At 32.7% G+C, this 25,846-nt stretch overlaps 2 protein-coding genes across 3 annotated transcripts in view; both read left to right on the top strand.

Moving 5' to 3' along the window:
• The first annotated feature begins 11,452 nt into the window (after positions 1-11,452).
• LOC118739324 (transcription factor Adf-1-like) overlaps positions 11,453-25,846 on the top strand; it is a 30,374-nt gene continuing 15,980 nt past the window's right edge. The window contains exon 1 of the mRNA XM_036470582.1: positions 11,453-11,689. The gene's annotated coding sequence lies outside the window, so the exon portion shown is untranslated. The remainder of the gene's footprint in view (positions 11,690-25,846) is intronic.
• LOC118739326 lies at positions 11,609-12,745 on the top strand. 2 transcript variants are annotated; one of them, XM_036470584.1, is made up of 4 exons: positions 11,609-11,695; positions 11,757-11,905; positions 11,992-12,145; positions 12,215-12,745. In XM_036470584.1, the coding sequence occupies exons 2-4, from the start codon at positions 11,776-11,778 to the stop codon at positions 12,651-12,653; spliced, it is 723 nt and encodes a 240-aa protein (XP_036326477.1). In that variant the 5' UTR covers positions 11,609-11,695; positions 11,757-11,775; the 3' UTR covers positions 12,654-12,745. The 2 variants fall into 2 exon arrangements, with proteins under 2 accessions (XP_036326477.1, XP_036326476.1); XM_036470583.1 differs by lacking the exon at positions 11,609-11,695 and having other exon boundaries at positions 11,714-11,905.

Genomic DNA, 25,846 nt, shown 5'->3' with positions numbered 1-25,846 from the left:
TTAAGTTATGCTGCTTTTAATGATATACTAACTAATTATACAAAAAAATATACCCACTATGATTGAGCATGTATGATGCATAGCGATTTTGTTTAACAAGGAAACACGTACATACATATTTATGCAAATGTATGTATATATGTTTGTTTTGTAGTAATAGAAATGCATATGTTTGCAAACATACTAATACAACACTATACTATGTATTTTTTACATTATCTATTGTATAGGCGCTGTAATAATAATTTTCATAAGTCGTTGCTTTAGTGTTATATAATAAAAAATAAATTAATAAAAACGTATGTGAACATGTAGCGCTAAAAGAAAAAGCTTTTTAAGCCACTTTCACGATTTCATGTTTGCAGACTGTTTGCTGGAGTTTGTTTGCAAAAAGGTCTCAAGCTTAGAAAACTATTTACTTTATAACAATTAAAGACAGTGCTGTCTTTGGCTATGCCGAAGCGTTCATATCTTTCATCAACATTAGAAAATCTCACTTAAAACTATTGCGCTTTCAAAGTACCTTAACTACTAAAATAAAGAAGTTTATCACAAAAAGAGCACAGATCTTGATGATTTTCTGTTGCTAACAATAGCTTTACGGTGTTAGCTGTCTAATTGAAGGATTTCCATTGCAAACTCTTTTGTCTGAGCAATCAGTTGTATGGGAGCTAATCTTTTCGGTTCCATCAAATGATTCATACAATAATACAACAATTTCAGCGGATATCCCTAAAACTAGAAGGCCCGGCACGTTCAACAGACAGGCGGGTATGGCTAAATCGACTCAGCACGCGTCCTGATCAATTTCCAATGGGTCTTCCATTTGCCAAAGCTCTGCAATAGAGATTTTCAACGGTTACAAATTTCGAAATTTGAACAAATATTTACGTCTGAGCATGAATAACAATGAAACGTTAATTTTTCCAGCCTTTCTAACTATTGAAGCCGGCAATTTAATTCTAGAAAACGTCTCGTCTGTGCTTAAAAATGTGCAACAAAAAAAGAGTTCCAATACATACGGAGTCGTTGCATATTTTTAGGCACACCTGTTATTCACTCACTTACTTGGCGATCTCTATTTGAGGTAGCGATTTTTTTTATTTCTGCAACTCGGAAATTTTACAGGCAAATGAAACTTATTGGCCAGAAATTAGACATAACTCGGATATTATTTTCCTCAGGTTATTTAAATGATTTAAAGTGCCTTTTTATAAATTTAATATCTGTGTAAAAAGTCTTCTGCAATATTACATACTTCCGCAAACACTCTGTATATGTTGGCAATTTTCCTCGAGAGAAAGTATATTTAATTTTCATTATTTTCATACATACATACATACACCACGCATATACAAACAAAAACTAAACAGGAACTTACATATACATATGTACATATGTAGTGTGTAAGTCCATGCAAGTAGCTTTAAAGTTGATAAACATAAAAATATCTAAAACATTTAATTTATGGTGTTGGTAAAATATGGGTGAGTGGCTTGCAACGCAAAACCATTTCTGCCGCATATTGTAAATGTACATATTCTGAATACATACATACGTATATGTACATATGTGCATGCGTCCAGTCGTGTCAGACAGCCAAACAAACAAAAGGCAACCGAAAACTAAAAAGTCCATTTTTCTTTGCAAAAATCCGTCATTGATCTCTTTGCTGCTGACATGACATGCGCTTAGACCGCCCTCTTGCAGCCACACACACCTACGGCCCGCTGTTATTTAGCAAAGTCAAAAATATTAAAAGGTTTAAGTAATTTAATTCAAGAAAATGATTGGAAAATTATTTGCTTGACTGCCGATTAACCGAAAAAACTGTCATACATAATTGCCAGCCGCAAAATAATTGCGAACCGTCTCCAAAAAATATATATGTACATGCGTATGTCCGTATGCGTATGTTAAAAAACTGCAAATATATTTTCCGCATTTTAAATGAAAAAATATATGTATAGTTCTATTCAAGTTTTATAAAAAAATATATATGTATATATATATATATATCTTTTCTGAATTGCTTTTTTAAGTTCTTTACACAACAACTAAATAAACAAGCCACACTAATTAAGTTTACGACTGTTAGATATGATTACACAGAAAAAAAAATATACTACGGAACAGCATGCGTGCTGTACTCCTGTAAACTTATATATTTTCTAAAGCATGCTAATTAGTATCGACTCAAGCCAACAAGCATGTGTTAGTGGAAAACTAAAGTTTATTCAAAAAATTAATACAACATTTATTACATACAAATTTAGCTGTTAAATACAATAACTACAAATTATGTACATGAATTGTAAAATGCCAAATGAACTATGGAAATACGTATTGTGAAAAAAAATTGCAAAATGAAATAAAAATATTGCTAAAGATTATAAATTTGTGCTGCTAGATTTTAATAATCATAAATAAACGCATACATTTATACATACATACTACATACCTATGAGTACATCTAAAAATATCAAATTGTGTCAAGGAAAAAGTTTAAAAAAGGAAAAAATAACCCAAGAAATTAACCGTAATTGACATATGCTGAGCCCGTTACATATTATCTACTGTGGTTTTTAAAATTAAAATCTACAACCTCTTAAGGCATAAATTCTTTTAAAAGAAAAAAATATCATTGTTATTTTTGGCCTAATAACAATTATATTCAACAGCTTTAGTGAGCATGAGGTCGTTTTTAACGAAAATGTTGTGGAATTATTATTGTTTTTCCATCACAAATTTCATTAAAAAGCGGCCTCAAACTCAATACAATTGTTAAGAAAAATATTTTCAAAACATTTTAAGACCTTATCACTCTTATGAATAAGGCATGCGATTGATTTTCAGTTGAGGAATGTACTGCGACCAGGAATAAATAAGGCATACACACATATATGAGCAAAACACACGAGCGGTTACATTCTTCGACAAAAACGTGTGAATGGTGAGGCTGTAGTATGTAGCAAGAGCTGTAAAAAGTTAAATTCTAAACGCTCTAAAGTGCCCACATCATGTAGCTGTGGTTGTGGTGTATTATTACTGATGTAGCTAGCGCAATAGCTTGTGGCTGTGGTACTACATTCTGGTTAGCCAGTTAATGTTAACATTTTGAAGTATCTTAAACTTTTAAAATTGTTAAATTTCAAAAATTACAAAATAGCTCCGACAGATATTCTGCAAGGCACATAAATACAGGTAGAAGCCAAAATGACGTTGCTCTCATGAGAACCAAACCTTTAAACTTCAACTTGATTTTATTTTATTTCCTATATTTCGTTACGCTTTGAATGCCATATCGTTGTTTTTTTTTTTGAATGTTCGTTAATAACAAATTTTAATTTGCATTTGAATTTTTGTAGTGTTGTGCGGTTTATACTTAGTGTATGTGTTAAAAATGCAACACCTGAAGCGTTGTGTTTTATCCCGGCAAACATTGAGGTTAGTTCTCGATTAGAGAATGATTGGAGGACTAGCCACATTCTCCAACCTCAAACGTTAAAGAACGACTCGAAAAACTATCGAGAATCATAACGATCTCAACAAAAATGGGACATAGTTCTCGACTCGAGAAAATATTGATTCCCTAATCGTATTCCAATGTTGATCTCTAATGGGATTCGAGTGTGAATTTCAAACTGCTGTTTTACCTTGCTTTGTTTGTAAAATTTGTATTAAATGTATTTGCAATAAAATAATAATGAATTATTTGAACTTAAAAATAATTTATGAGTAATTCATTTGGAATATTGCTTATTTACATTTATTTAAATTTGCGTTGTTGCTCTAATCGTTCTCGAATCGAATTCTAATGTAATTATCTAACTTCGTCATCGACTCGAGAACGATTAGAGAATTACCCTAGTTATCTAATGTAGAAATCCAAATTTCTGTAACGTTAGAGACTGTGTTTGCTGGGATGTGGTGTTAAATATAAGGCAGATACCACTAATTTTTTAACGTGCCTCAATGTCCTTCGCGTAAGGAACGTTGCGAAAGCAGCTGTGGGCAGAGCTGCAGTGAAATGCCTTGCTGTGCGTTAAACATTTTAAAGAAGTAGATTCCACAAATACACCGGGAGGTACAGGAAAGGCACGTTTGAAGCCAAGTGCTGTTCCTATGACCCTTATGCCGAAAAGTCCCTCCAACAACACTGCAACTCATAAAACAAAAACAGAAAACAACATACACGTTTTATCAAATTTTAACTAAAGAAAATAAATAAATAAGAATAAACTTCAAATATACTTAAAAACGTCAACCAGTGAAATGTATTTTTTTATTTTTCCTTACACACGCTCATTTTTATTTTTACTCTCCCGAAAACTTTGACTTTTGTAGGTTTGATGTCAATTTGGCTTCTACCTGTTTTTATTGTACCATGGATATTCTGCATGCTGTCATATTTTTTAATTTGGTGGCACACTCTTGGAACTTCACAGATATATTGTATTTGATGCCCACACTTTCATTGCCTCTAACATGAACATTCTATTTGAAGACTTCTTAAAGTTATTAAAAACTACAATTATGACTTTTTCGCGTGACAATGAAAACATGAGTAATTTCGGGACGTCTTCGCATAAATAAACGTTTAAGGGCTAAAACTGTACTTGATTTTTTTTTGTACTTATTTCTGAAACTCCATTGATTGAAATAAATGAAAGAAGCATGTTTAAGCGTTTTTTTAGTGACACTTAAAGAATAAACTCGAGAGATTCGCTCATATATGGCGACTCACACAAGTGTTCACATGTTGATTCTTTTAAATCATCAATCCAATTTAAATTTTTTTTTTACAAACATATTGTTTATGCTTTAACCAAAAATAAACTTATAAACAATATAGAAAAATTCAACAAGCTTTTGTCAGAATTTTTAACTTTTTAATAGAAATTTTTATAAAATTTTTGAATGTGCAGTTTTTAAGAACAATAAAGCGCAAGCTTTATGGAGTTGATTTTTAATATGTTTATTTTAATATAGGTATAGCAAGTGTATTATTGTAATTTTTTTTGCGAACGGTCTTCGACATTTTATTCCATAAGAAATTCATGCCCAGTATATAATTTAAGGAGTTAAAATCCCTTACTGAGAGTGAAGAAGCCTTCCACTCTACATTCCTTTCTCCTTTCTTTTTGGTATGGAGTGACACAAATTGAGGGGTTTCTGCTTTCGCTACCCATAGAATCCTTTCCAAGGGGGTTTTGTAGGAGTTTTTTTAAAGTTGCTTCCTTAATTCATAAAAATCGCACATTTTTAAAATAGCGGCTTTAGGCTTATATCAAATATGGTTTATTGCTACTCAAAATGTATATTGAAATTCATTTGCAATGGTAAATAATACAAACTTATACATTCATGTAAATTATAAATAGGACAAGCCCGCCTAGAAGGCATGCAGGGAAGCATTTTTTAAGTGCTTCTTTGGTAAGCATTTTAGAATGTCTTCACTTATGAAGGCCATCGTAAATTATCTTCTGGGTGTTTTTATGCAAAAAAGGGCAAAAAGCCGTCAGCAAAAAAAAAAACAAAAAAAAAGTATAAACACTGGGCCGTATGAATAACAACTCAGACCTTTTACTTAAATTTACTTTGAATAAATCGAGTAAAAGGTCTGCATTTTTAATAAAAAGCAATCGCTTAGCTTTTATTCATATGGCCCCAATATCTTTATATAAAAACAACAAAATTGTAGCTTGAAGTCAAGGCACATTAAACAGGTAGTATCAGTAGAGCAAAAATAACATTTGCGTGTATTTTGTTGTTGCTTCTGGTATCGAAAGTGTCAAAAACTGTTCTGAATTTTTTCTTCTAAATCAAAGCGTGCCATGTGAAATACAAAAAATTATAAAAAATAAAAAATTGAAATTGGAAAAAATAAAAATTTATGCAACTTTCTTTCCTAGTAAATTTGTTTGCTTCACGAAGCATTGATCCATCCTTTGCAAGGCCCAGTAATCAGCGGTTGTGCTGCTGAGTTGGGCGAACGTTCCAAAAGCTGCTATTCAATCGCTTGTTTTGTATGGAAAAAGGTTTCACATGCAAATGGATTTTAACAATTCAGAATTTTTGTGAGAAAAAATTAAAAATGTTTGACATTTTCGAGTCCAAATAATTTGAAAATAAATCAAATCAGCTGCTCTACTGATACTACCTGTTCAATGTACCTTGCTTGAAGTACATTCTGAATATATGTATAAAGCAAGTAATTTTTAAGCAAAAAACAAAACCGACTTTAATTCCCATATTTGAGAGTACTGTTAATTTCTTCATGATCCAATGATCGGATCTAAACCAAGTTAGTATGGGATCATCGCGGAAAAAAAATAATAATTATAGAAATCGGTTAACGTGGTCCAAAGGAATTAATATCCTCCTCTTTTTGAAGTCGTTTAAAAATCAACATGTTCGCACTTGTTTGAGTAACTACGTGCATACCATGATAAAAGCATAGTAAGGTAAAACCGTTCTCTCAATGCGTCGGCCATGGTTTTTTTTTTTGAAGTTTGCCAACATTTTAAAATCGTATAAAATTGAGAGTAAAAAAAGGAATTGTTCAAAGTTGTTGTTGTTTGAGATTGAAAATGAGAATGTGTGTGTAAAATTTTAAAATTAAATTGCTTGAAAAATTCCTCTCAGCGGTTCTACCTTCCTTTTTTTTATCATGGTGCATACTATACATACGTTTTTTATTCTTTTTTATAAACTTCATGGCTTTTGTCGTGTTGGTTCTTTCAAAAAATACTAAACTAAGTGCACCTAAAAATAGGCAAAAGAAAAAGTTCAATATTTAATATGAAACTGATGAATTTCGGCAGTGTGAAAGAGCACGTGTGTTCTCTGGATGTTGCATATTTTTAGACTCAGATCTTTGTTTTTCAACTTTCAAAACTGTGAAAACTTAGCGTGGCTAATCTTAGAACTCCATTGCTACTTGAAATATAGAAATTTTGAAATAATTTAGTTTAGTATTGATGTGTTTGCGAAAAGTAATTTGAGAACTGGGCTTCCATGCAAACGTATGGAATAAATAGAATTTGAATAAGAATTTTGATCGGCATGAAATGTGTTGTTCATGAAAACTCTGAAATTAGATTCGAGAAACGTTCGGTGTTCTTCAACATGATGAAAATTTCATATTCACTGAAAGCGTTGATGTTGGCAGTTCAGTGTTTGGTTTAAGGGTGTGTTAGCAATAAAGGATTCAAGTTATCAAGTCCTTATTGAAAAATCCAAAAATTTCTTATGTAAAAAGAAGCATAAGTTTAGGGCGATTGGATTGTTTGTTGAATCCAAAAATTAAAATTACAGCAATAAATTTGTTATCCATACAGAAACATATATTGCAGCGAAAAATCAAGCATCAACTAATCAAAGCATATGACATAATACATGCATACAACTAATCCAAACAAAATGTACGTATCATTCATAATTAGAAAATTATCAGAAGTAAAGAAAAATCAAGCAACTGATCATAAAGTGAATATCATTTTTGAGTAAAATCAATAAACAACGATATCGATATCAAGCAAATAAAATTGTGAAAAATAAAACTATTCAAATATTTCCTGAAAATGTGGTTTTTATTGTTAATTATTGGCAATATTTTGTTATATATTTCCACTTAGAAAATTATTAATGTATTATTATTTTTGCTGAAAGTTCTAAGAATTATCGCTAAATATATAAGAAAAACGAACTTACATACATTTCTATGTAGCAGGCTGCAAACATTAGTTATGCATGTACATACATTAGGGTGGCCTTTAAAAAATCAAATGAGCGATAGTTAGCGATAGTTTTATTTTCAACCCCTCAATCGGTAATACCACGGTCACGCCTTAAGGCCAAAATAGAGGGGGCATAACCATAACGCGCCTTAGCGATAACGTAGCAAAATACTTTACGGCTGCTTACGGTTATGGTGAAAAACTAAAATTAAATAGATACCTACGGTTATGGTTATGGCTCTGGCGTTGTAGTATGACACCAATAATCATGTACAGAACTTCGCGTTCGTTTTATCGGAACATTTAATTGCTGTTTTGATGGTTATGGCTATGGTATGGCACTACTGATTCAGCCTTTAACCGTCTCCAATCAGGACCAAAATTTATCTGTGATATCTTCGACCAAGACCACTCTAATGTGTCTACATACTTACATGTGTAGTTATGATTAGGGGAGTGTGAATCTTAAGCATTTCAGTGGGTGGTAATTGCAATTGCATGAGACTTATCATTAGCAGTCTAAATGTCCGTTGAAAATATAAGATATTACATCAGCCAAATCGACATAGTTACAGCACAAAAGCCTAGCTAAATTTAACGTCTACAATCATTTAAAAAGTAGACAAAAAAAGAAACAAGAGTAAATTATATTATAGTGCTTATCATAACTATGCGACACTCACATATTGACTATTTATTTTTTAATTTTGGTTATTTTTTTATAAGAAAATAGTGCACTCATTCTCAAAAACCGTATAAATCCAAGTTACAAAGTTTGTGCAATATTAAAAAAAAATCAACAAACTTACGTAAAAATTTCAAACTTTTTAATTCGGTTTCTTAGAAATATTTTGAGTATGCATTTTTGTAGCCCATTTAATTTTAGTATAACAAAATGCAAGTTTGAAGTGGCTGGTACTTACCGTTGAATTTTGATTTTTTTTTTGACGATGTCCGTCATTTTCTTCCATACAAAGTGTGATTTTTTATATGAATTGTATGGGCTACAAACCTGCATATCCAAAATATTTCTAAAGAATCTAATAAAAAATCTCTAAATTTTGATTTTATTTCATATTGGGTAAGGCTTCCTCAAGTGGGCCCCGAATTTACCAAGATTAAAATTTTTCAATGATTTTTCAGGCAGCGCCGAGTTTTGTATCATTGAAAAATATTAATCTTGGTAAATTCAGGGCCCACTTGAGGAAGCCATCGCACAAAGATTGAAACTTGAATTTACATATATACATGGCTTTTGTTTAAGAATGATCATTTTTAACCAGCCAGCCAAAAACCGATCCGGAAAAGGAAAAAAGTCGATGAAAAGTGGAACCACAAATAACCAAAATTAAAAAATAATAAAATCCAATATGTGAGTGTCGTATAGCCATGATAAGCACTATAACTGCTACTCACAGAGTGCTGGTTAATATCTCCGCTCTTTTGAATTTGTACAAAAATAGCAATTTGGATAAGGAGGCGCTTCCAGCTTGTACACAGTGACACACCAACAGCGCATACTATATTTGACGACGAACGCCCTTGCAGGTATGGAGCGGAGGAGCAGGTGAGACGGAATGCGTATAACAAATGCGCTGAGGCAAAATCAAGGAAACAAATCTCATTTCAGAATGGCAATTTATTCATGACCTTTGCTGTATTCATCTCCTCACAGCAATTACAGAGTAGCAGCAGTCGGGCAATCGTAAAATATGTACATACTTATGTACATACTTATGTACATATGTATGTATATGTACGGTGACCATATTTATAAAAGTCGAATACGGGACAAATTTTGCAAATTTTTTCCACACTTCCCTGAAACAGTATCCTTATAGTAGCATAACATATTTGTAGGATAATTTTTTCGAGATTTTTACCCCGTAAAATTTGTTTAAAAAAGTCGTTAATTTTTAGTATAATAAAGTACAGTTTTAAGTCGGTAAGACTAATTTTTGGCATTTTTTTTTTGTTGACAGTGTTATGGATTTTTGTGGTGAAACTTCTTTAGCGGCGGTTGGTTGGTTGGGAGTAAATTGGCAAATTCAATGGAAATTGCACACGGAAATGATGCGATGGAAATGGTGCAACGGAAATGGTTGGGGCTGAAATAAGTGCTTATTGTGTGTATGCATATGGTATTAATTTAACAAAAATTTGCTAATTAAAGGTTAGAGAATAGAAAAAGACCAATACACGAATGAAAGTAAAGGTGACTACGTACATAAATAAAGAAAAGGATAAAGGCAAAAGTAAAAATAAAACCAAAAACAAAGATGCGTAGAGATAAAGGCAAAAATGAAGACCAAGGTAAATTTAAACACTTTACTTATATATATAAAAGCAAAGGGGAAGGGGAGTATGTATATGAAGAAAATGATAAACATAAAAGTAAAGATGAAGACAGGGGAAGAAAGATTAAAATAAAGGTAACTAAAGAGGAAAGGATATAGAGAGACACAGACTCAATCTGGGAATTATTTTGGGATTTTAGAGATTTTCGTGATTCTGGAGACTTATCGATAAAATAACCGATATTTTTATCGGTTTTGTTATCGATATTTATCGATTTATGGAGTTTGTAATCGATATTTTATTTATTTATTTTTTATCGATTTTTTATCGATATTTTTATCAATTTTGTTATCGATATTTATCGATTCCGTTATCGATATTTATCGATTTCGTTTGCGATATTTATAAATTTTGTTATCGATATTTACCGATTTTGTTATCGATATTTATCGACTTTGTTATGGATATTTTTATCGTTTTTGTTATCGATATTTATCGATTTTGTTATCGATATTTATCAATTTCGTTATCGATATTTATCGATTTTGTGATCGATATTTATCGATTTTGTTATAGGGGTAGAGGTAGGGATCTATGTAGATAGAAAAAAGACAAAAAATATAACCTTAAGCAAAAGCAGATGTATGTATGTATGTACATATGAAAATAGATATGTATGTAACGTAAGTTTCACTTCTCCAGTGTGGTCCAGGCGCACTTACGTTTTTACCTTCCTTTTATTAGCTCGGGATGTAACTATGTAATATTGATGCGCCTAAAAGATGCAGCGATTTCTATTCTCAAGTTACATACCTCATGACAGTACGAATGGCAATTATAATAGGGAGGATTTAGTTTTTTAAACTATAATTTTATTTTCATACAAAGTATGTATGTATATCTGCACTGGTAGCACCACCTTGTTTGCCATCCCTCGACCTTTAAAATTCATTTCCCATTCGTTGGTCCCATTTCGATTTTCGAAAACAAACAAACAAAGATCCAGAAATCAAAAGACATAATCCTAAATGCGGTAAAACAAAGGTTAAATGTTATACCAAAAGGAAATAAAGTCCAAAGCTGCTCAACAGCTGAGCATATACGAAGCGATAAGATATAGACGCATACATATATATGCATATACCGGAGTATATGTATTACCAATTGAGGGATCAGATGTGCAGACTTTGAGGAGTATGAAGGCGGATTGCGAAATTGCCTATGTTAACTACACACAGCTATGCAATGTATCTATTTGAAGTATGTATACATACATACATATATATATGTAGCTATGGAAAGAGGTTCGTATCGCCACAACTTGCCCGGAAGCCACCCCATGAAACTTAAAATAAAAGCATAAAAACTTCTTGATTTCTGCACAAAAGAGAGCGAGAATCGTCAACGAGAGCACTACTAGAGATTATATACAAGTAATTGAGTGCGTTTTAATGCGGCACTAATTTTGTGACGCATATGTAACTGCCTGCTTTATTTTTCACGATGCGGCTTGAGAGCGCATGAAACGCATGAAAACGGAATAGATACAATAAATATTAGTTGTTCCTAAAACGTGGCTGAGTTAGAACGTGCGTGTTTTATCGCTGGAGATGGTGGAGGTTTTTTTATTTTTATAGAGAAAAGCGGTAGTATGTGTGTGTGATTTAAGATTTTTAAGTAGTACAAATTTAGGTATACTATAATATAAATTTGTAGCTAAGTGTCAACCAAGGATATGGATAACAAATTAATAGAGGAAGTACGTAAGCGGCCATTTTTCTACGCGAAAGGTCAAGCGGGCTACCGGGATTCGAAGTTGCGCCAAAGAGCCTGGGCAGAGATTGCTGATGTTATGGAGTTATCGGGTAGGTGAAATATTTATGTTATGTTTATTTAAGACTTTAACAATCATTTTTATATATAATAAGTAACTGTAAATTTATGCTCGCAGCTGATGAATGCTACCAGCGTTGGCGTGTACTTAGAGATCGTTATGTCAAATTAATGGCCAAGAAAGCTGGAAACAAAAAACTTAGCAAGTTTGAAAATCGTTGGGCAATGTACGAGCAGCTAGCGTTTCTAAATCCTTACATACAACCCAGAACGTAATAAATAAATAGAGTGGTTATTTTTCATATGTACATTCATGTTTTTGTTTTTATGATTTCTCCCAGGAATACGTACGATTTCGTAGTTAAAAAATCCGAGCCTGAATGTATGATCGACGAGTCGCTCATGTCGCTGCCGTCCTTTGAATACGAAGATAATTGCAGTGATACATTACCAATTGAAATAGCCACAATTGAGACCTTGCAACCGGAACCTACTCCTACAACTGAGGCACCTGAAGTGCTACAGCAAAAATTCAATGAGTTGAAAGAAAGTTTAGCAACTTTTACGAAAAATACGGAAGAGCTTTTGAAGCAAAGCGCGACGACTTTAACGGCAGATAATAAAAATGAGGCATTCTATCGATTAATCGGTGGCAAGCTAGCCGAACTACCGGAGGAAGAACAGGAGGATACTAAACTATTTATAATCTCACATGTTTTCGAAAAGGTTAAGGTGTATAAAAAGCAATTGAAAAGTGAGCAGAATGCTGACAATACCTGAGTCAAACTGGGTATTCATTGTTTTGTGTGCGTGTAATTATAAACTTGTATATATAGAGGAATTAATAAAGGCTTTGTTTGAAAACAAAAAAAAATCAGAAAAAAAAGAATTTATTTTTACCCTTGTCAAACGAAGCAAAAATATGTAGATATATATGCATAAATATGTATGCACTTCTCTGTCAGTTTTGCAATGGGTTTGTGGGCGCTTTGTGCGACTCTCTTCTCGTTGGCTGCTCGTTGTACAGAAAAGGGGCACGTTGCTGTATTTATTGGGCATAAAACAGCTGTTTAGCGCACACAGACCGGCTCGGAACATTACATTTTTTTTATATGTGCCATGGTATATATACATATGTATGCATGCATGTGCAAAGTATATAGCAAGTAAATAAATAGGAGCTGCATCGAAACCCGTTCTTCCTTGGCACTTGGCCCTGTGAGTGCGCTCATACATATTGAGCCAAAGAGCTGCAGCTGTACTCAATTCAAGAGCGAAATTCACTTGTGCTTTGGCTCTTCGTTCCTTTATTTTCGACTCAGTGTAGAGAATTTGTATACAACACAAAATTTCTATAAATTTTACTACTCAATTTAAATGTGTTTTTTTTTGTTTGTTTTGTAAATTCTACACTCAATTTGAGCGCTTTGCTTCATTTGAGTGAAAGAAAATTTGCTTGTCGTAAGCAATGAGCGAACAGCTGAAAGCAAATTTAGTAAATACTATATAGTATTTACTTTCATTTATGTGTTTTTGTTTGTGCGCAAGTATGCGGATAGAGGAGCCTCTGCTATAAAAATACAATATTTATGAGTAGCTGTGAAAATTTTGTACACTTTTGGTTTAGTCGATATATAGCACCGCATCAGTGTACAACGAAAATGGGAAAAGCAGAAGGTGCTGGGTTGTTCAGCGATGAGCAATTCAGCTTGGGGGGAAAACAATTTACGTAAAATTGTGCTGAACAATTTGGCAAATTGCGTAAATTCATTTTAAAGTACTACAGCGAACGAAAACGAATATAAAACGTCGAAATTTTTTGATATTTAGTACAAGTCGATCAAAATTTTCTTAAAGTTACCACGTTGAAACGTTGATAACTTTTTACGAAATAGCTGTGATATTTTTTTATCTCTAATACATTTCCAACTTATACGGTTGGAAGAGATTTTCCTAAAATTTTCTTTGATTTATGTCGCTAAGCACAAGTTGTGTCCTTGTGTAAGGTATGTGAGCGGAAGAGCTGGAGCTTGCGAGGTGGAATTACATGGCAGGCGACAGTAACGGTGGTGGCGACAATGGGGACAGTTGGGCAACGGCCAAGTCACAGAGACGGTAAGCATTTTAATGGTGAATTGTTTTTAACTTCCGTGTGTGCGTAGTACCGATGTGCGTGTATTATGTATACATATTAATCGATTTCATTTGAAGAAATGGAAATAGATTCTGAAATATAAAATTTGAAATGATTCAAGTAAAATAAATTAAATAAAAAATAAGAATTAAAAGACAATGTAAAAGTAATAAAAATGAAAGAAAAATATTAAAATAAAAACGGAGTGAAAAATTTGCAAACATAAAGACAAAAATTAATAATTTAAAAAATAAAACGAAAAAATAGAATGAAATAAACCAAAAAATAAAATAAATTAAAGTAAAATGAGATAATATTAATAAAATAGGTACTAATAATAAAAAAAATAAACAAACTTAAAATAAAAAATAAATAAATTAAAGATCGATTTAAATTAATTCAAAGGAAAATATAAACCAATAATATAATTTTACGTACATATCAGGGAATTTTAATTAAATGAATTTTTACGAAGTAAATTCAAAGCAAATGAATATGATGTATATGAATAAATTCAAACTAGATCCACAATTATTAAAAAAAAAATTCCATTCTTAAAATGGCACAATAAAGTGAAGAAATATTAATGTTTGCTCAATAATTATACATTCATACATGCACTAGGCGGCAGATGAAAGTGTACACCTTGTTCTAATATAACATTCACAATTATTTTCATGAACATTTTCCGCATTAATAATTTATGAAAACATAGTTCATTTTATAATTTAAACAATATAAATCAAAGTTTCACACTCTATATAAAGTTTACAAAAATTCAAAAAATTTTCATAAAAATGTTCAACTTTTTATTCAGAGTTTCTAGAAAGTTTCTGAGTACGCAGTTTTGTAGCCCATTCAACCATCAACCAATTAAAAAATAGCGTCATGCTTATGTGCAAAAATCCGTTTGAAACTTGCGCTTCATTTGACTAAAATTGAATCGGCTGCAAAACTGCATAGGTACTTGAAAATTTGTTAGAAGCTCTGAATAAAAATTTTGATACATTTTTTTTTTAAATTTGTGAATTTTATATAAGGTGTGAAACTTTGATTTATATGGTTTATATTATAGAATGAACTACATATATTTCCCTAAATAATTAATGCGAAAAATTGCTCATGAAAATATTCGTGAATAGTGTATGTAGTAAATGTAATAGTTTATTAAACATTAAACAAAAAACAAAACCGACTTCAATCCTCGTATAAAAATTTAAGAGTACTGTTAATTACTTCATGATCCAATGATCAGATTTAAACCAAATTAGTATGGGACCATCTCTGAGCTACTATCTTTCAAATGGGTTATCGTGGTCCCAAGTTATGCCGTAACATTCATAAAAAAAATATTCCGACGAATCAATAACCTTCTCATATTTTTGAAGTACGTTAATAAGAGCATATCAATAAGCTAACTTTTTCTCTTGCTTTTATTTCTCTACTTACAGGTCGCCCTTCACACGTCCCCAACTGCTCCACCCAACAACACTCTGCTCTACAGGCACTCAGGTTCAACAGTGATATTCTCTCTCATTAAGTGATTGTGGTGACCTTTGGCCACACAAATACACAATTGCAACCATTTGCTGTAATTGCTATGTTTTTTTTTTTTTTAAGAAAAAAAGCTAGTATGTAAGCAAGTTGGCTGTCTGTGATATTTTATGTGTATTTGTCATAGATCTAAAAGCTAGAAAAACAACAAAAAATGCTAGCAGTAATCTATTTTAATTTATTTAAATTCTATTACTGAGCAAATTTTTGCTGTTCGAGGCAAATTTAGATTTATGATAAATTGTGATAAGAAACTGTGATATGTTTTGTGTTCATTTTTTTTTTGTATAAAACTGAAAAAAAAAACACAAAAAAATCGAAAAACAAAAAAGAAAGAAAAAATAATAATAAAAGATCGACATCCAAACTGAAATCAAGTGTTTGTTATTTGTAAGTGTAAAAAGAGAAGTTTAGGTATTTAAGTTACATACATATACATACATATTAATTTTTTGGAAACGCTTTAGTCCAAACTTTGAAATTTTCTAGCATTTTCCAGTTTAAGTAAGCCGCAACAGCAATTTAAGGGAAAAATGATTTTTATTATTCTCACATTAAATTGGAATAAAATTTATATTTCTCTTAAATTACTTTCGTGAAACTGGCTATTCATAAAATAGATGAATCAAAAAAAGTATGCACAATCTATTATATGTACATATGTATGTATGTATGTATTTCAGAATTTTTATGTGCTCTTCTTCTAACAAAGTGCTCATGAGCTAATCTGACCAGCGATGAAAGTTTTAATTTTTCTTTTTAAATTTCTTCACTGTGATACATACATATACCTAAAATGCTAATTGAAAGAGGTCTCCATGAATTTTTAAACTTTCTCTGTCCAGCCGTTTTCGAAATACCGATTTCTGAAAATGCCCATAACTTTGCGAACAATGGGACGATTCAGACCATTTTTTATTTGAAATCTTTCATATATAAAACACTTTTGGAATGAAAAATCGAACAAATTTTCAGAACCGTATAAAATAAAATATATAAAATTTTAAACTTTTTAATATAAAATGTTAACTTTCCAAAAACACGCACTAATAGATTTATTGAATTAGTATTTATTTATTTATTCCGCAACCTTTAAGCCTAGTTTAATAACAATGGGATCTATTTTTTTAGAATTTTTAAATTATTAAACAAACTTGTGAATTTTGTCCAACTCAACGCCGTCAGAATCGTCGGCAAATAGCTCTAAATTTCAAACCACGTGTCGGTAAGATTTCCAGCCAACCTCTCCATGCCTTTCTCCGATCGGTATCGGCCGGAAATCTTAAAGATATCTGAGAGATATCTGTTATTTTTGCTAGCAGGGTTCAGATACACATTCATGTATGTGATTTTTTGACGTCAAAATTTAGGTTTCGATGGCTCCAGGAGGCAAAGTTTCGAAACATTTAACCTCCCAATAGTCCAGTTTGAATCCAATCTGGTTGTATATCTGAAAATTAAAACAGAAAAAATACTAATGATAGTATGTAAAATTGCCCATTTCTTCCTGCTTTGAAGATTTAAAACAGGACCCCAGAACAAAAGGTATGATCGAAACTAAATGCAGTTCTCGCAGTTTTGTTCACAAGATCGCTTCAAAACCAAAACCAATATTAGAAAAAAACTGCCGACAACGTTCTCAATGGGAAATATATAAGAACAAAACCATGTGGAACGTTCCTAAATAGAACAAAATGCGAACAAAACTTTTGGTAATATTTCTAAGAGAACAAAATGGGTAACAAAAGTCTCCGGAACGTTTTAGCAAAGAAAAAAACGGGAAAAAAGTCTAAGTCTCTCGCAGAACGAGTTGGTAACTTAAGTCTCAGGAACTTTCTGACAGAGAACGAAAGGGAAAAGATCTTCTCTGAACTATTCGTGAGTTCCGTTCTGTTGGTTTGAAATGTTTGACTATTAAATTTAATCAAAAATATAACTGGAAAATAATTATACAATTAAAGCCAACGAAAGACTTGAGACACGAACTTTTCTTGCACAGAAAATGGAAGATTGTTCCATAAATAGACAGTTCATCCTGATGATAAACGATCTGGAAGTTGAAATGACCCAGCTTTCCCCGGGCTTAGAACTTACAATCTTAGTTCTCACTGAAACGTGTTTTCATCTCATTTTTAAAGTAAAGTTCTCAAAACTTTTGTTCTCGTTTTGTTCTCTTGCAGAACGTTCCCTATACTATTGTTCTTATTTTTTCGCATTGGAAACGTTTCCGAAGGTTTCGTTCTCATCTGTTATTTTTGAGAAGGTTTACGACAGTTTTGTTCGCATTTTGTTTTCAACGGAACCGTTCCCGAACCGTTTGTTCTCATTTTGTTCCCGTTCAAACTGCTCTAAACACTATGGTTCTCGTTTGGCTCTTTTGTGGGAACGTTCCTGACATATTATATTTTGTTCTCGTGCATAACTAAACCAAAACTGGAACGCGTTCTCGGTCCCTGGTTTACAGGAGTATTTTTTATGCAATTAATAAAATCTATGAAATATCTGAGAAACAGTACATAAATCTTTATATAAATACGCCACAAGGAAAATTTGAGCTCCCTTTTCTGAGGGCATCCATGTTAATACCGTTACGTAGGGGGCGTGGCATCTGACATAGAGACTAAAATGTGAAAACAGAAACCATTTACGCTTTGGCACTGAAACTTAGCACGGATGCATAAAATGTAAATACCCTACTTACGCCGCAAAATGGTAGGCATTAAATAAGGGGCGTGGCAACTCCCATACAAACAGAAATTCTCATATAGCTTATCTTTGGAACCGCTTATGCTAACGTCCGGAAATTCGACACAGCTACATATGTTCATCACCTTACTTTTCGCGAAAAGTGACAGGTTTTGGAAAAGAGGGTGTGGCACTTCCCATACAAACTGAACATCTCATATCGCGTATCCCTGGAACCGCTTATGCTATGATTCTGGGATTTGGCACAGCTAATTACTCTGTCAATAGCGTACTTATGGTGAAAAGTCGTAGGTATTCGAAAAGGGCGCGTGACACCGCCCATACAAATTTAAATTCTCATATCGCTTATCTCTGGAGCAACCTATGCTAACGTCCTGAAATTTGACACAGCTATTTATGCTATCAAAACATATTTATGGCGAAGAGTGGTAGATTTGGAAAAGGGGAGAGGCACCCAACCATACCATACCATACCAACTAACTTTTAATATTGCTTATCTGTGTAACCACTTATCATAGGGTAGTGGAGTTTGTGGTTTTTCCATCTCAGTGGGGCCTTCCTCTTCCTCTGCTACCACCAGCGGGTTCCGAGTTGAATACTTTCAGAACTGGAGCGTCGGTGTCCATTCGAACGCCATGGCCACGCCAGCGGAGCCGCGTATTTTAATTCGCTGCAATATGCCCATGTCGTTGTAAAGCTCATACAGATCATCGTTCCACCTACATCTTTAGTCATATAAAATGGAAATAATGATTAAATTCGGCACCATTTCCTACCAGATTTCTAGATCGCATAAAATGATTGTTATTTTGTGCAAAGTTTTTTTAGAAGTATCAGCGTGTTTGTCTTCCGATAGGTGGCGCAGGCAGTGACTATCCTAAAAAATCCTATTTATGGCCAGATTTTCGTCATCTTTGGAATATATAGTAACATAGAATTTGGTGTAACTTGGTAGCTCAATCGAGTGATATAAAAATATTGGGCTTTGGCACAATCTTGACTAACGTGTCAACCGCCGTTACAGAAGGAAATATAATATTTTGTTGTACACCTTCGAGGTACTTTCTTAACCTTTACCGATTCTGATGAAAAGAAAGCGGAGTTTATGTAGATATTGTCAATTTTGTTTTTAACCTTCCAAGAGGCTCTCAGACCAGTATAATCGAAAAACGTAGCTACAGTCTGAATTGTTTTTACTTTTATTTATGAACATCCAGGTTCCTTTCTCGGTCTAGTTTCAAAAGCTACTGAAGAAATTTGGTTTTAAATTTTCTTAAAAATTCGCTATAACTTTTGTTGTTGGACATCAAAATCGTAATTTGCATAAACGCGTCAATATTGGTGATAAGCAAAATACAAAAGTGTATGAAAAAATGTCGAGTTTCGACACCTGGGCGATACTAGTACACATAAATGTACATATGAATAAGGTTTGAAGAAGAATATGTTAAAAAGGAAAAATATGCACATATTTTTAAAATTAATCTTGCACTCCCTTACCAGGAAATCAGCTTCTAATACATTTTTCGTATAAAAAATTATCTATGTAGCTTTTCAGAAATAGCTAGAAGCATGCCCATTTTGAGCTAAATTGGTTTATTAAAAAGTTTAACGAACCTGTCGTTTTAGCGCGGCATTTGTTTTGGCAGCGCTAAGTAGAAATTAAAGCCAATTTTAGAAAGGCTAAAAATTTACTTGTTTTAATTTTTGCCATGTCTATTTCAGACAGCTTGCATTGGTAACATACATATGTATGTACATAGATATGTACTTATGTTCATATACATACATACTTTATGTTTGTATAAAAATAAATAGAAGTTCAAGGCCGCTTCTTCCATGCATGTGTGCTTAAAAGCAGTAAAAATAAAAATTAATTACAACAAAAAACAAAAACACAAAAAAACGCAAACATTTATTATGTATTGAAAATTTGAAGCGTGCAAATAATTTATCTGATTGTTATCGCGTTTATTGTTTTATAAACAAATGAAAGAAATTACTTGTCTGTGAGAGACCATAACTTTATTTATAGCGTTGTGGTGGTGAGGGCGTTCCAGCGGCTAGCGGTTAGAAAATACGATTGAATTGAAATTGGTTTTCCCGTTCTAATTAAAAATTCGAATTTACACCTTACTCAAGTATATTTATGTGATTCGAAATGCTCGCGGGAAGCACTGCTTCCGAAGTAGATTAATAGCTGCTTTTAGGCAGTAATGATTTGTGACATGATTTATGTGGATCTGTCTGCCTTGTGATAGCTGAAGAGAATATACATATGTATATACAAATAAAATCGAATTTTTAAGGTGAAATTCTACTACTTTTCACCACTTCCTAGGCAACTTAATTTCTTCTTTGGCGCTCCAGCTGTGTGGGTGCAATTCCCGTGTGCCAAATTTCGAGCAACAAAGTGGTGAGTCAAAAACTTAAATGTCACCGAAAATTAGTCTTCCCTCCTTGCTCCAGCTGATTACCTACTGCTATTGTAGAATGTAGTCGTATGTATGTATGTATAACAATAAAACGCTGCATTGCATGAGCTTGCAGTCGGAGCTACAGCGCAGTTCTGCTGTATGCCTGCTAAGTTAGCAATCAGCTTGTGCTGCGCAGGCGCAACTCACTAGCAACACGCCACAACTGGTTTCACAAGTTTGCTGTTTATCTTCCTCTTTGGTTTTTATGATTTTTATGGCTTTTAAGATTTTTTCTTCTTGTTCCCTCATCAAACATTTATTACGCTTTTCTACACAACTTTGTACTTTGGCAGCAGCTATAATGGGCCGCTTTGTTTTCTTGCTTTTGTTGAAACTGATTTAACCGATGCCCCGGAGCGCTGGTTTCTTGATTATTTGTGTTTTTTTTTTTGCATGCACCACAATTACCAGTCAGTGTCTCAATGCGCTAATCGCGGCTTTGGTCATTTATCAATAGCAGCTTTTTTGTTTACTCTTGCCTTATTGCTTGACATTCTGTCTATTTATGTTTTATTTAACGTTTGTTTGTGTGTGTTTTTTCCTGTGCTCACCTGCATGTTTGGTCATTTGTTTATTTACGCAGCGTATGGTGATTTTCAGTTACAAATTGCATTAAGACAGGTTTTTCAGATTTTTTGTCACGTATGGTGTACAATTTTGTTTAACTATAATGGGTTTTGGTTTAATTTTATTTATGAGATTTTTGTATGCAGCACAAAGTGTTCATTTTTATCTGAACAATCGTAAAAAATAAGTTTTTTCATGAACTCAATTAATTTTTTTGTTAGCATTTTATTTAGTGGATCCCCCTAATATATCGAAATTATTTTTAGCCTGTAACCATGCTTGGAAAGCCTGCATTAGGTATTTCAAAAACAAAAACACGGTACAGCCGTTCTCGAGCTTTGCGAACAGAAAAAACTGGCTTTCAAAATAAATATTAGTGTGGTAGATCACCAAATCGATCTATAAATTACTGGCAAGTAATTTTTCCGAGCCAAACCGTCTCTTTGTAACTAAAAATACTGCAAGAAAAGAATCATTTAAATCGGTTAAGCTATACTAAAGATGCTGATGATGAAACTAACATTTGTGTCAAAAAAAGAGATTTGTTCATCGAAAGCTCCTGGCATTAAGCCTTATCCGCTCATATAAAAAAATACCCGAGCGCACTTGCGCACAAGGCCATTATAACTTTTTTCGCATAACCGTTGTTTGTAACAGCGAAAACGAATCGAGATAGATATAGCCAAATGTGTACATAAATGTTCAGAATGAAAAGAGAAATCGATTAAGCCATGTCTGTCGTCATTTGGTGTGGACGCTCGAGAAAAAATTCACATATATCCACGAAGTTTGGTAGGAAAGTTACCCTTTATCCAAGGCAGGTTGAGAAAAGGGGCAACATCGGACAATAACCACGCCCACCTGCCATATAACGGTATTTTCAAAATATGCAATAACAACGATATTTCCGTAAATACTGGATCCAAATTGTTGAAAGTTGGTACGCGAAGTAGAATTTTGGCATAAAATAAGACAGTTATGAAATTGTGTTAAAATGGTCGCGGCAACGCCCATTTACGATGAAATGCAGTATCTCTGTAGTTCCTTCACCGATCCCCACCAAACCTGGTAAGTGAATTGTAAGACTGCGTTTTATCCAAAACGTTTGAGCTCGGGAATTAGGTGCTGTCAGATTCGGTAGGATAAGCACCTCAATCTCACAGGCACTTGTCCCAGAATAAGTCGAGAACTCGTAAAATAAACGTTCTGTGGTATCTGAGGAATTTCTTACCATTCTACGTCTTTATCTACTTGCGTACTGACTTTTTGGGAGATAGCAAAAAGGCAGGCTTCTCAGTGTAGAAGCTGCCAATTTGACTTCTGACTCCAAAGTGCTGATTTCAAAGCGTAGATACTCTGTTCGGATAATTTGCCATTTTAAATTTTAACAGTCTGATAACTTTTAAAATTGATTATTGAAACTGGGGTTGAGTCATAAAAATTCGAACCATTTTTTTCCAAACTTTTAAGTCTGATTACGGTAGCTTTTATTTCAAACCGCATTGAACTTTTAACTGGAGCTTGACCGCTGTTCTGAGTCCCTATGCCTGCTTATTTTTGCGATGGAGCTTTTGAACGTAGGAAAAATTCGTAGTCCTTCCGTTGAGGATTTCTTCTCCCCACTTGACAAACGCTTATTTAATTAAAAAATGAATAACATAAGACACTTGCGGAAATCTTTTCAAATATAGTTATTACAGATGGGAAACTGGTAAAGTTTAAGTGAGTTTAACTAAAAAATTGTTGTAAATGGAATGCCATGCCTTTGCTGAAACAGCCCCACCTATTAATGTTTTAAATCGAAAAAAAGTAATTTACTGATTAATGGCGAAAAATCAGCACAGAAATGTGAAAGCGAAAAACTTATTAGTTATTCAAATGTGTCGTACAAATTGTTATTAATGAATATTTGCGAAAAATACATATGCACATACATAGATATGTGTACCTATATTAGGGTGCATCACATAAAATAGTATCGGGGTTTCCAGTGGAATTATAAAATCTATTATATTTTAAGACCAACGCCAAAATATTTCGTAAAAATATTAAGATTTACGTGAGCTAGAGCGATTGCGAATTTCTTCCAAAAATCTTATTATTTCGATTCCGTTTATACATTTTTTTAAACATTTGAGGGGATTTTTTGAAAAAAAAAATATTTAAAAAAACGAATCGAAGCAAATCTTAACATTTTTCTGAAATATCTTGGTATAAGTCTTTGAATATAATAAATTATATAATTGCGAAGGAAAAATAGTAATGTTTTTTTTATGGAGGATGATGCACTTAATGTTTTTTTATGGAGGGTGATGCACCCTAATGTACATTATGCATACATCATATACTATATTAGTGCATACATCAATTAATATATATTATGTACATATTTATGTACATACGTATCTACATTAGGGTGGCCCAATAATTGTTTGCCATGCACGCTTTGGAATAATAGTTAGCAAAATTTTAGAGCTAAATTTGCATCATAATTTTGTTGTTGGAAGATGGAAGGAAAAATATTTTTATTCGATCAACAAATATTTTTTTATTATTTTTTTATCAATTCTTCAAAAAATGTACTTTTCCCATATAAAATATATGAAAAATTTCATAATAATAAACGATTTCAAAATAAAAAATATGGGTTTCCTTATATTCGATAATCTTCAATACTGGGGATGGCAGCGAGAAAATTCCGAAAAAGTTGATTTTTCTGTGTATTTTTGAACCATCCTAATGTATATATGTACATAAATGTGTATGTGCTAGAAGTTGTTCCACAAGCCGTCGTTTTATGATTGTCACTTTTAATAACAATTGTTATTTCTTTTTTGTGGTTTACCATCATGACGATGCATAATAGTTTTCTAAATGGTTTTGAAGTATGTACGAGTATTTCGCCTTTTTACGCTAATTGTCTCTTTTTTTTTTTTGGTACACAAGTTAATACTTAGTTTTGGTGGCAACTTAATTGCAAATAACATTAGCTGTGGATTTATTGATCGGTTTCATGCATATTTTCGTGCTTACATACATATGTACATAGTATATGTCAGTATGTACCTATGTGCACCTATAAAAAAAACATCTCCTAATGCCCGCCTGCTCAACAACGTTCCTCATAATGGGCACAGACGTTGAAATCTCTTGAAATTTAAAATAATCATATATGTACAAGAATAAAGTAGAATTTAAATTAAAATGCAATCGTCTCGCGCAATTTTAATTTCACGCTGAGCTGTCCACTTTGATTTCCTACATAAAAATCAGCATTAATGGCTAATAGAAATAAAAATAAAATTAATAGCAGCAAGCTCCACGATCAAAAAAATAATTGGCACTTTGAATTTTTTTGAGCGCTTGACCGTAAGACTAGCTTGCACAGCAATCGCATTATTTCTTATAAATAATACAATGGACAACATAAGCAATAAGAAACTAACCACGTTTGACGCGACGATTTTGGAGGCGAGCGAGGGGCGAGAAAACGCTTTTTCGCTTTAATTGCAATTATTCTGCATAAAACGACAGTGGAGCAGCAATTTGGTTAATCATCTAATAATATGTATCTACGGGCGTTTAATTTTACGTTTACGAGCGCTAATCCATTACCATTGGAACATACATACTATGTACATAAGGAGGAAGAAATAAAGAAGATAATATGGGTAATGAGTTCATCAGATTGCGGTGCCGGTGCCAGGCGTGACGCGTGTCTGGTAAAACGGGTTGTAGCAAATTAATTTTGAAAGCGATTTGTATTTTTTTGGACTGTAGTCAATGAAAACAAGATTTGTATTTCAAAACTTCGACACACTTGCTGAAAATATACTTTGTTATAAAGCGTTTTCATTGAGCCTTTAACTCGAGTTTAATGTTTTGAGTTTAAGAACAACTGTCAAGTGTTCACATTGGGGTGTTTAAGAAACTCAGAGTTTAATTTGAAATTTTTTTTTACTTTTTCTTATTCTCATTTAGTCTGTTCCCGTACAACAACAAACATCAAAAAATGTAACTTTAACCATTGATATATTCTTTATATTTGATGTTTTTTAATATTCTGGACTTATGTGCACGGAACGACCTCGGACTATTTTTGATAGAATCCTGCAGTACGGGAACAGACTAACTGTCGGTAAGTTGGTTGCAGGTTTGGATTATCAAAGACACAAACCGAATCGGGTAAAAAAAAAGGGTTGCAAAATGCTCAATGAGAACGCTTTATTAGGTGATGACCATATCAAAATGTTTTTAAGTTTTCGTTTATTGCGATCTATGTCTGTATGTATGCATGTATCATTGTAATCCTTGTAAAATCACTCAATAGTGGCTCTATTCTACCTCTTTAGCACCTCCAATATTGTTTACTTTTATTTTTTCCCAAATCCCTTCATTTTAATTTCATCACATTTTATTAATTTTATATTACCATTTATTATATTTTATTGTAATTAATTCTACTTTGTTTTATTTAATTCTGATTTTTTACTTTAATTTATTTTTATTTATTTTTTGTATAAAATTTATTCTA

This window comes from Rhagoletis pomonella, unplaced genomic scaffold (genome assembly GCF_013731165.1).
Source record: "Rhagoletis pomonella isolate Grant_MI unplaced genomic scaffold, Rhpom_1.0 Rhpom_scaffold_00005, whole genome shotgun sequence".
NCBI classification, from domain to species: domain Eukaryota; kingdom Metazoa; phylum Arthropoda; class Insecta; order Diptera; family Tephritidae; genus Rhagoletis; species Rhagoletis pomonella.
Note: the sequence above shows the minus strand (reverse complement) of the source record. Positions and strands in the feature narration are given on the sequence as shown.

Coding starts and splice junctions, on each gene's coding strand:
- LOC118739326 (XM_036470584.1), top strand. CDS start 11,776: ATGGATAACAAATTAATAGAGGAAGTACGTAAGCGGCCATTTTTCTAC. Junction 11,906..11,991: donor TGATGTTATGGAGTTATCGG/GTAGGTGAAATA, acceptor TTATGCTCGCAG/CTGATGAATGCTACCAGCGT. Junction 12,146..12,214: donor CCTTACATACAACCCAGAAC/GTAATAAATAAA, acceptor GATTTCTCCCAG/GAATACGTACGATTTCGTAG.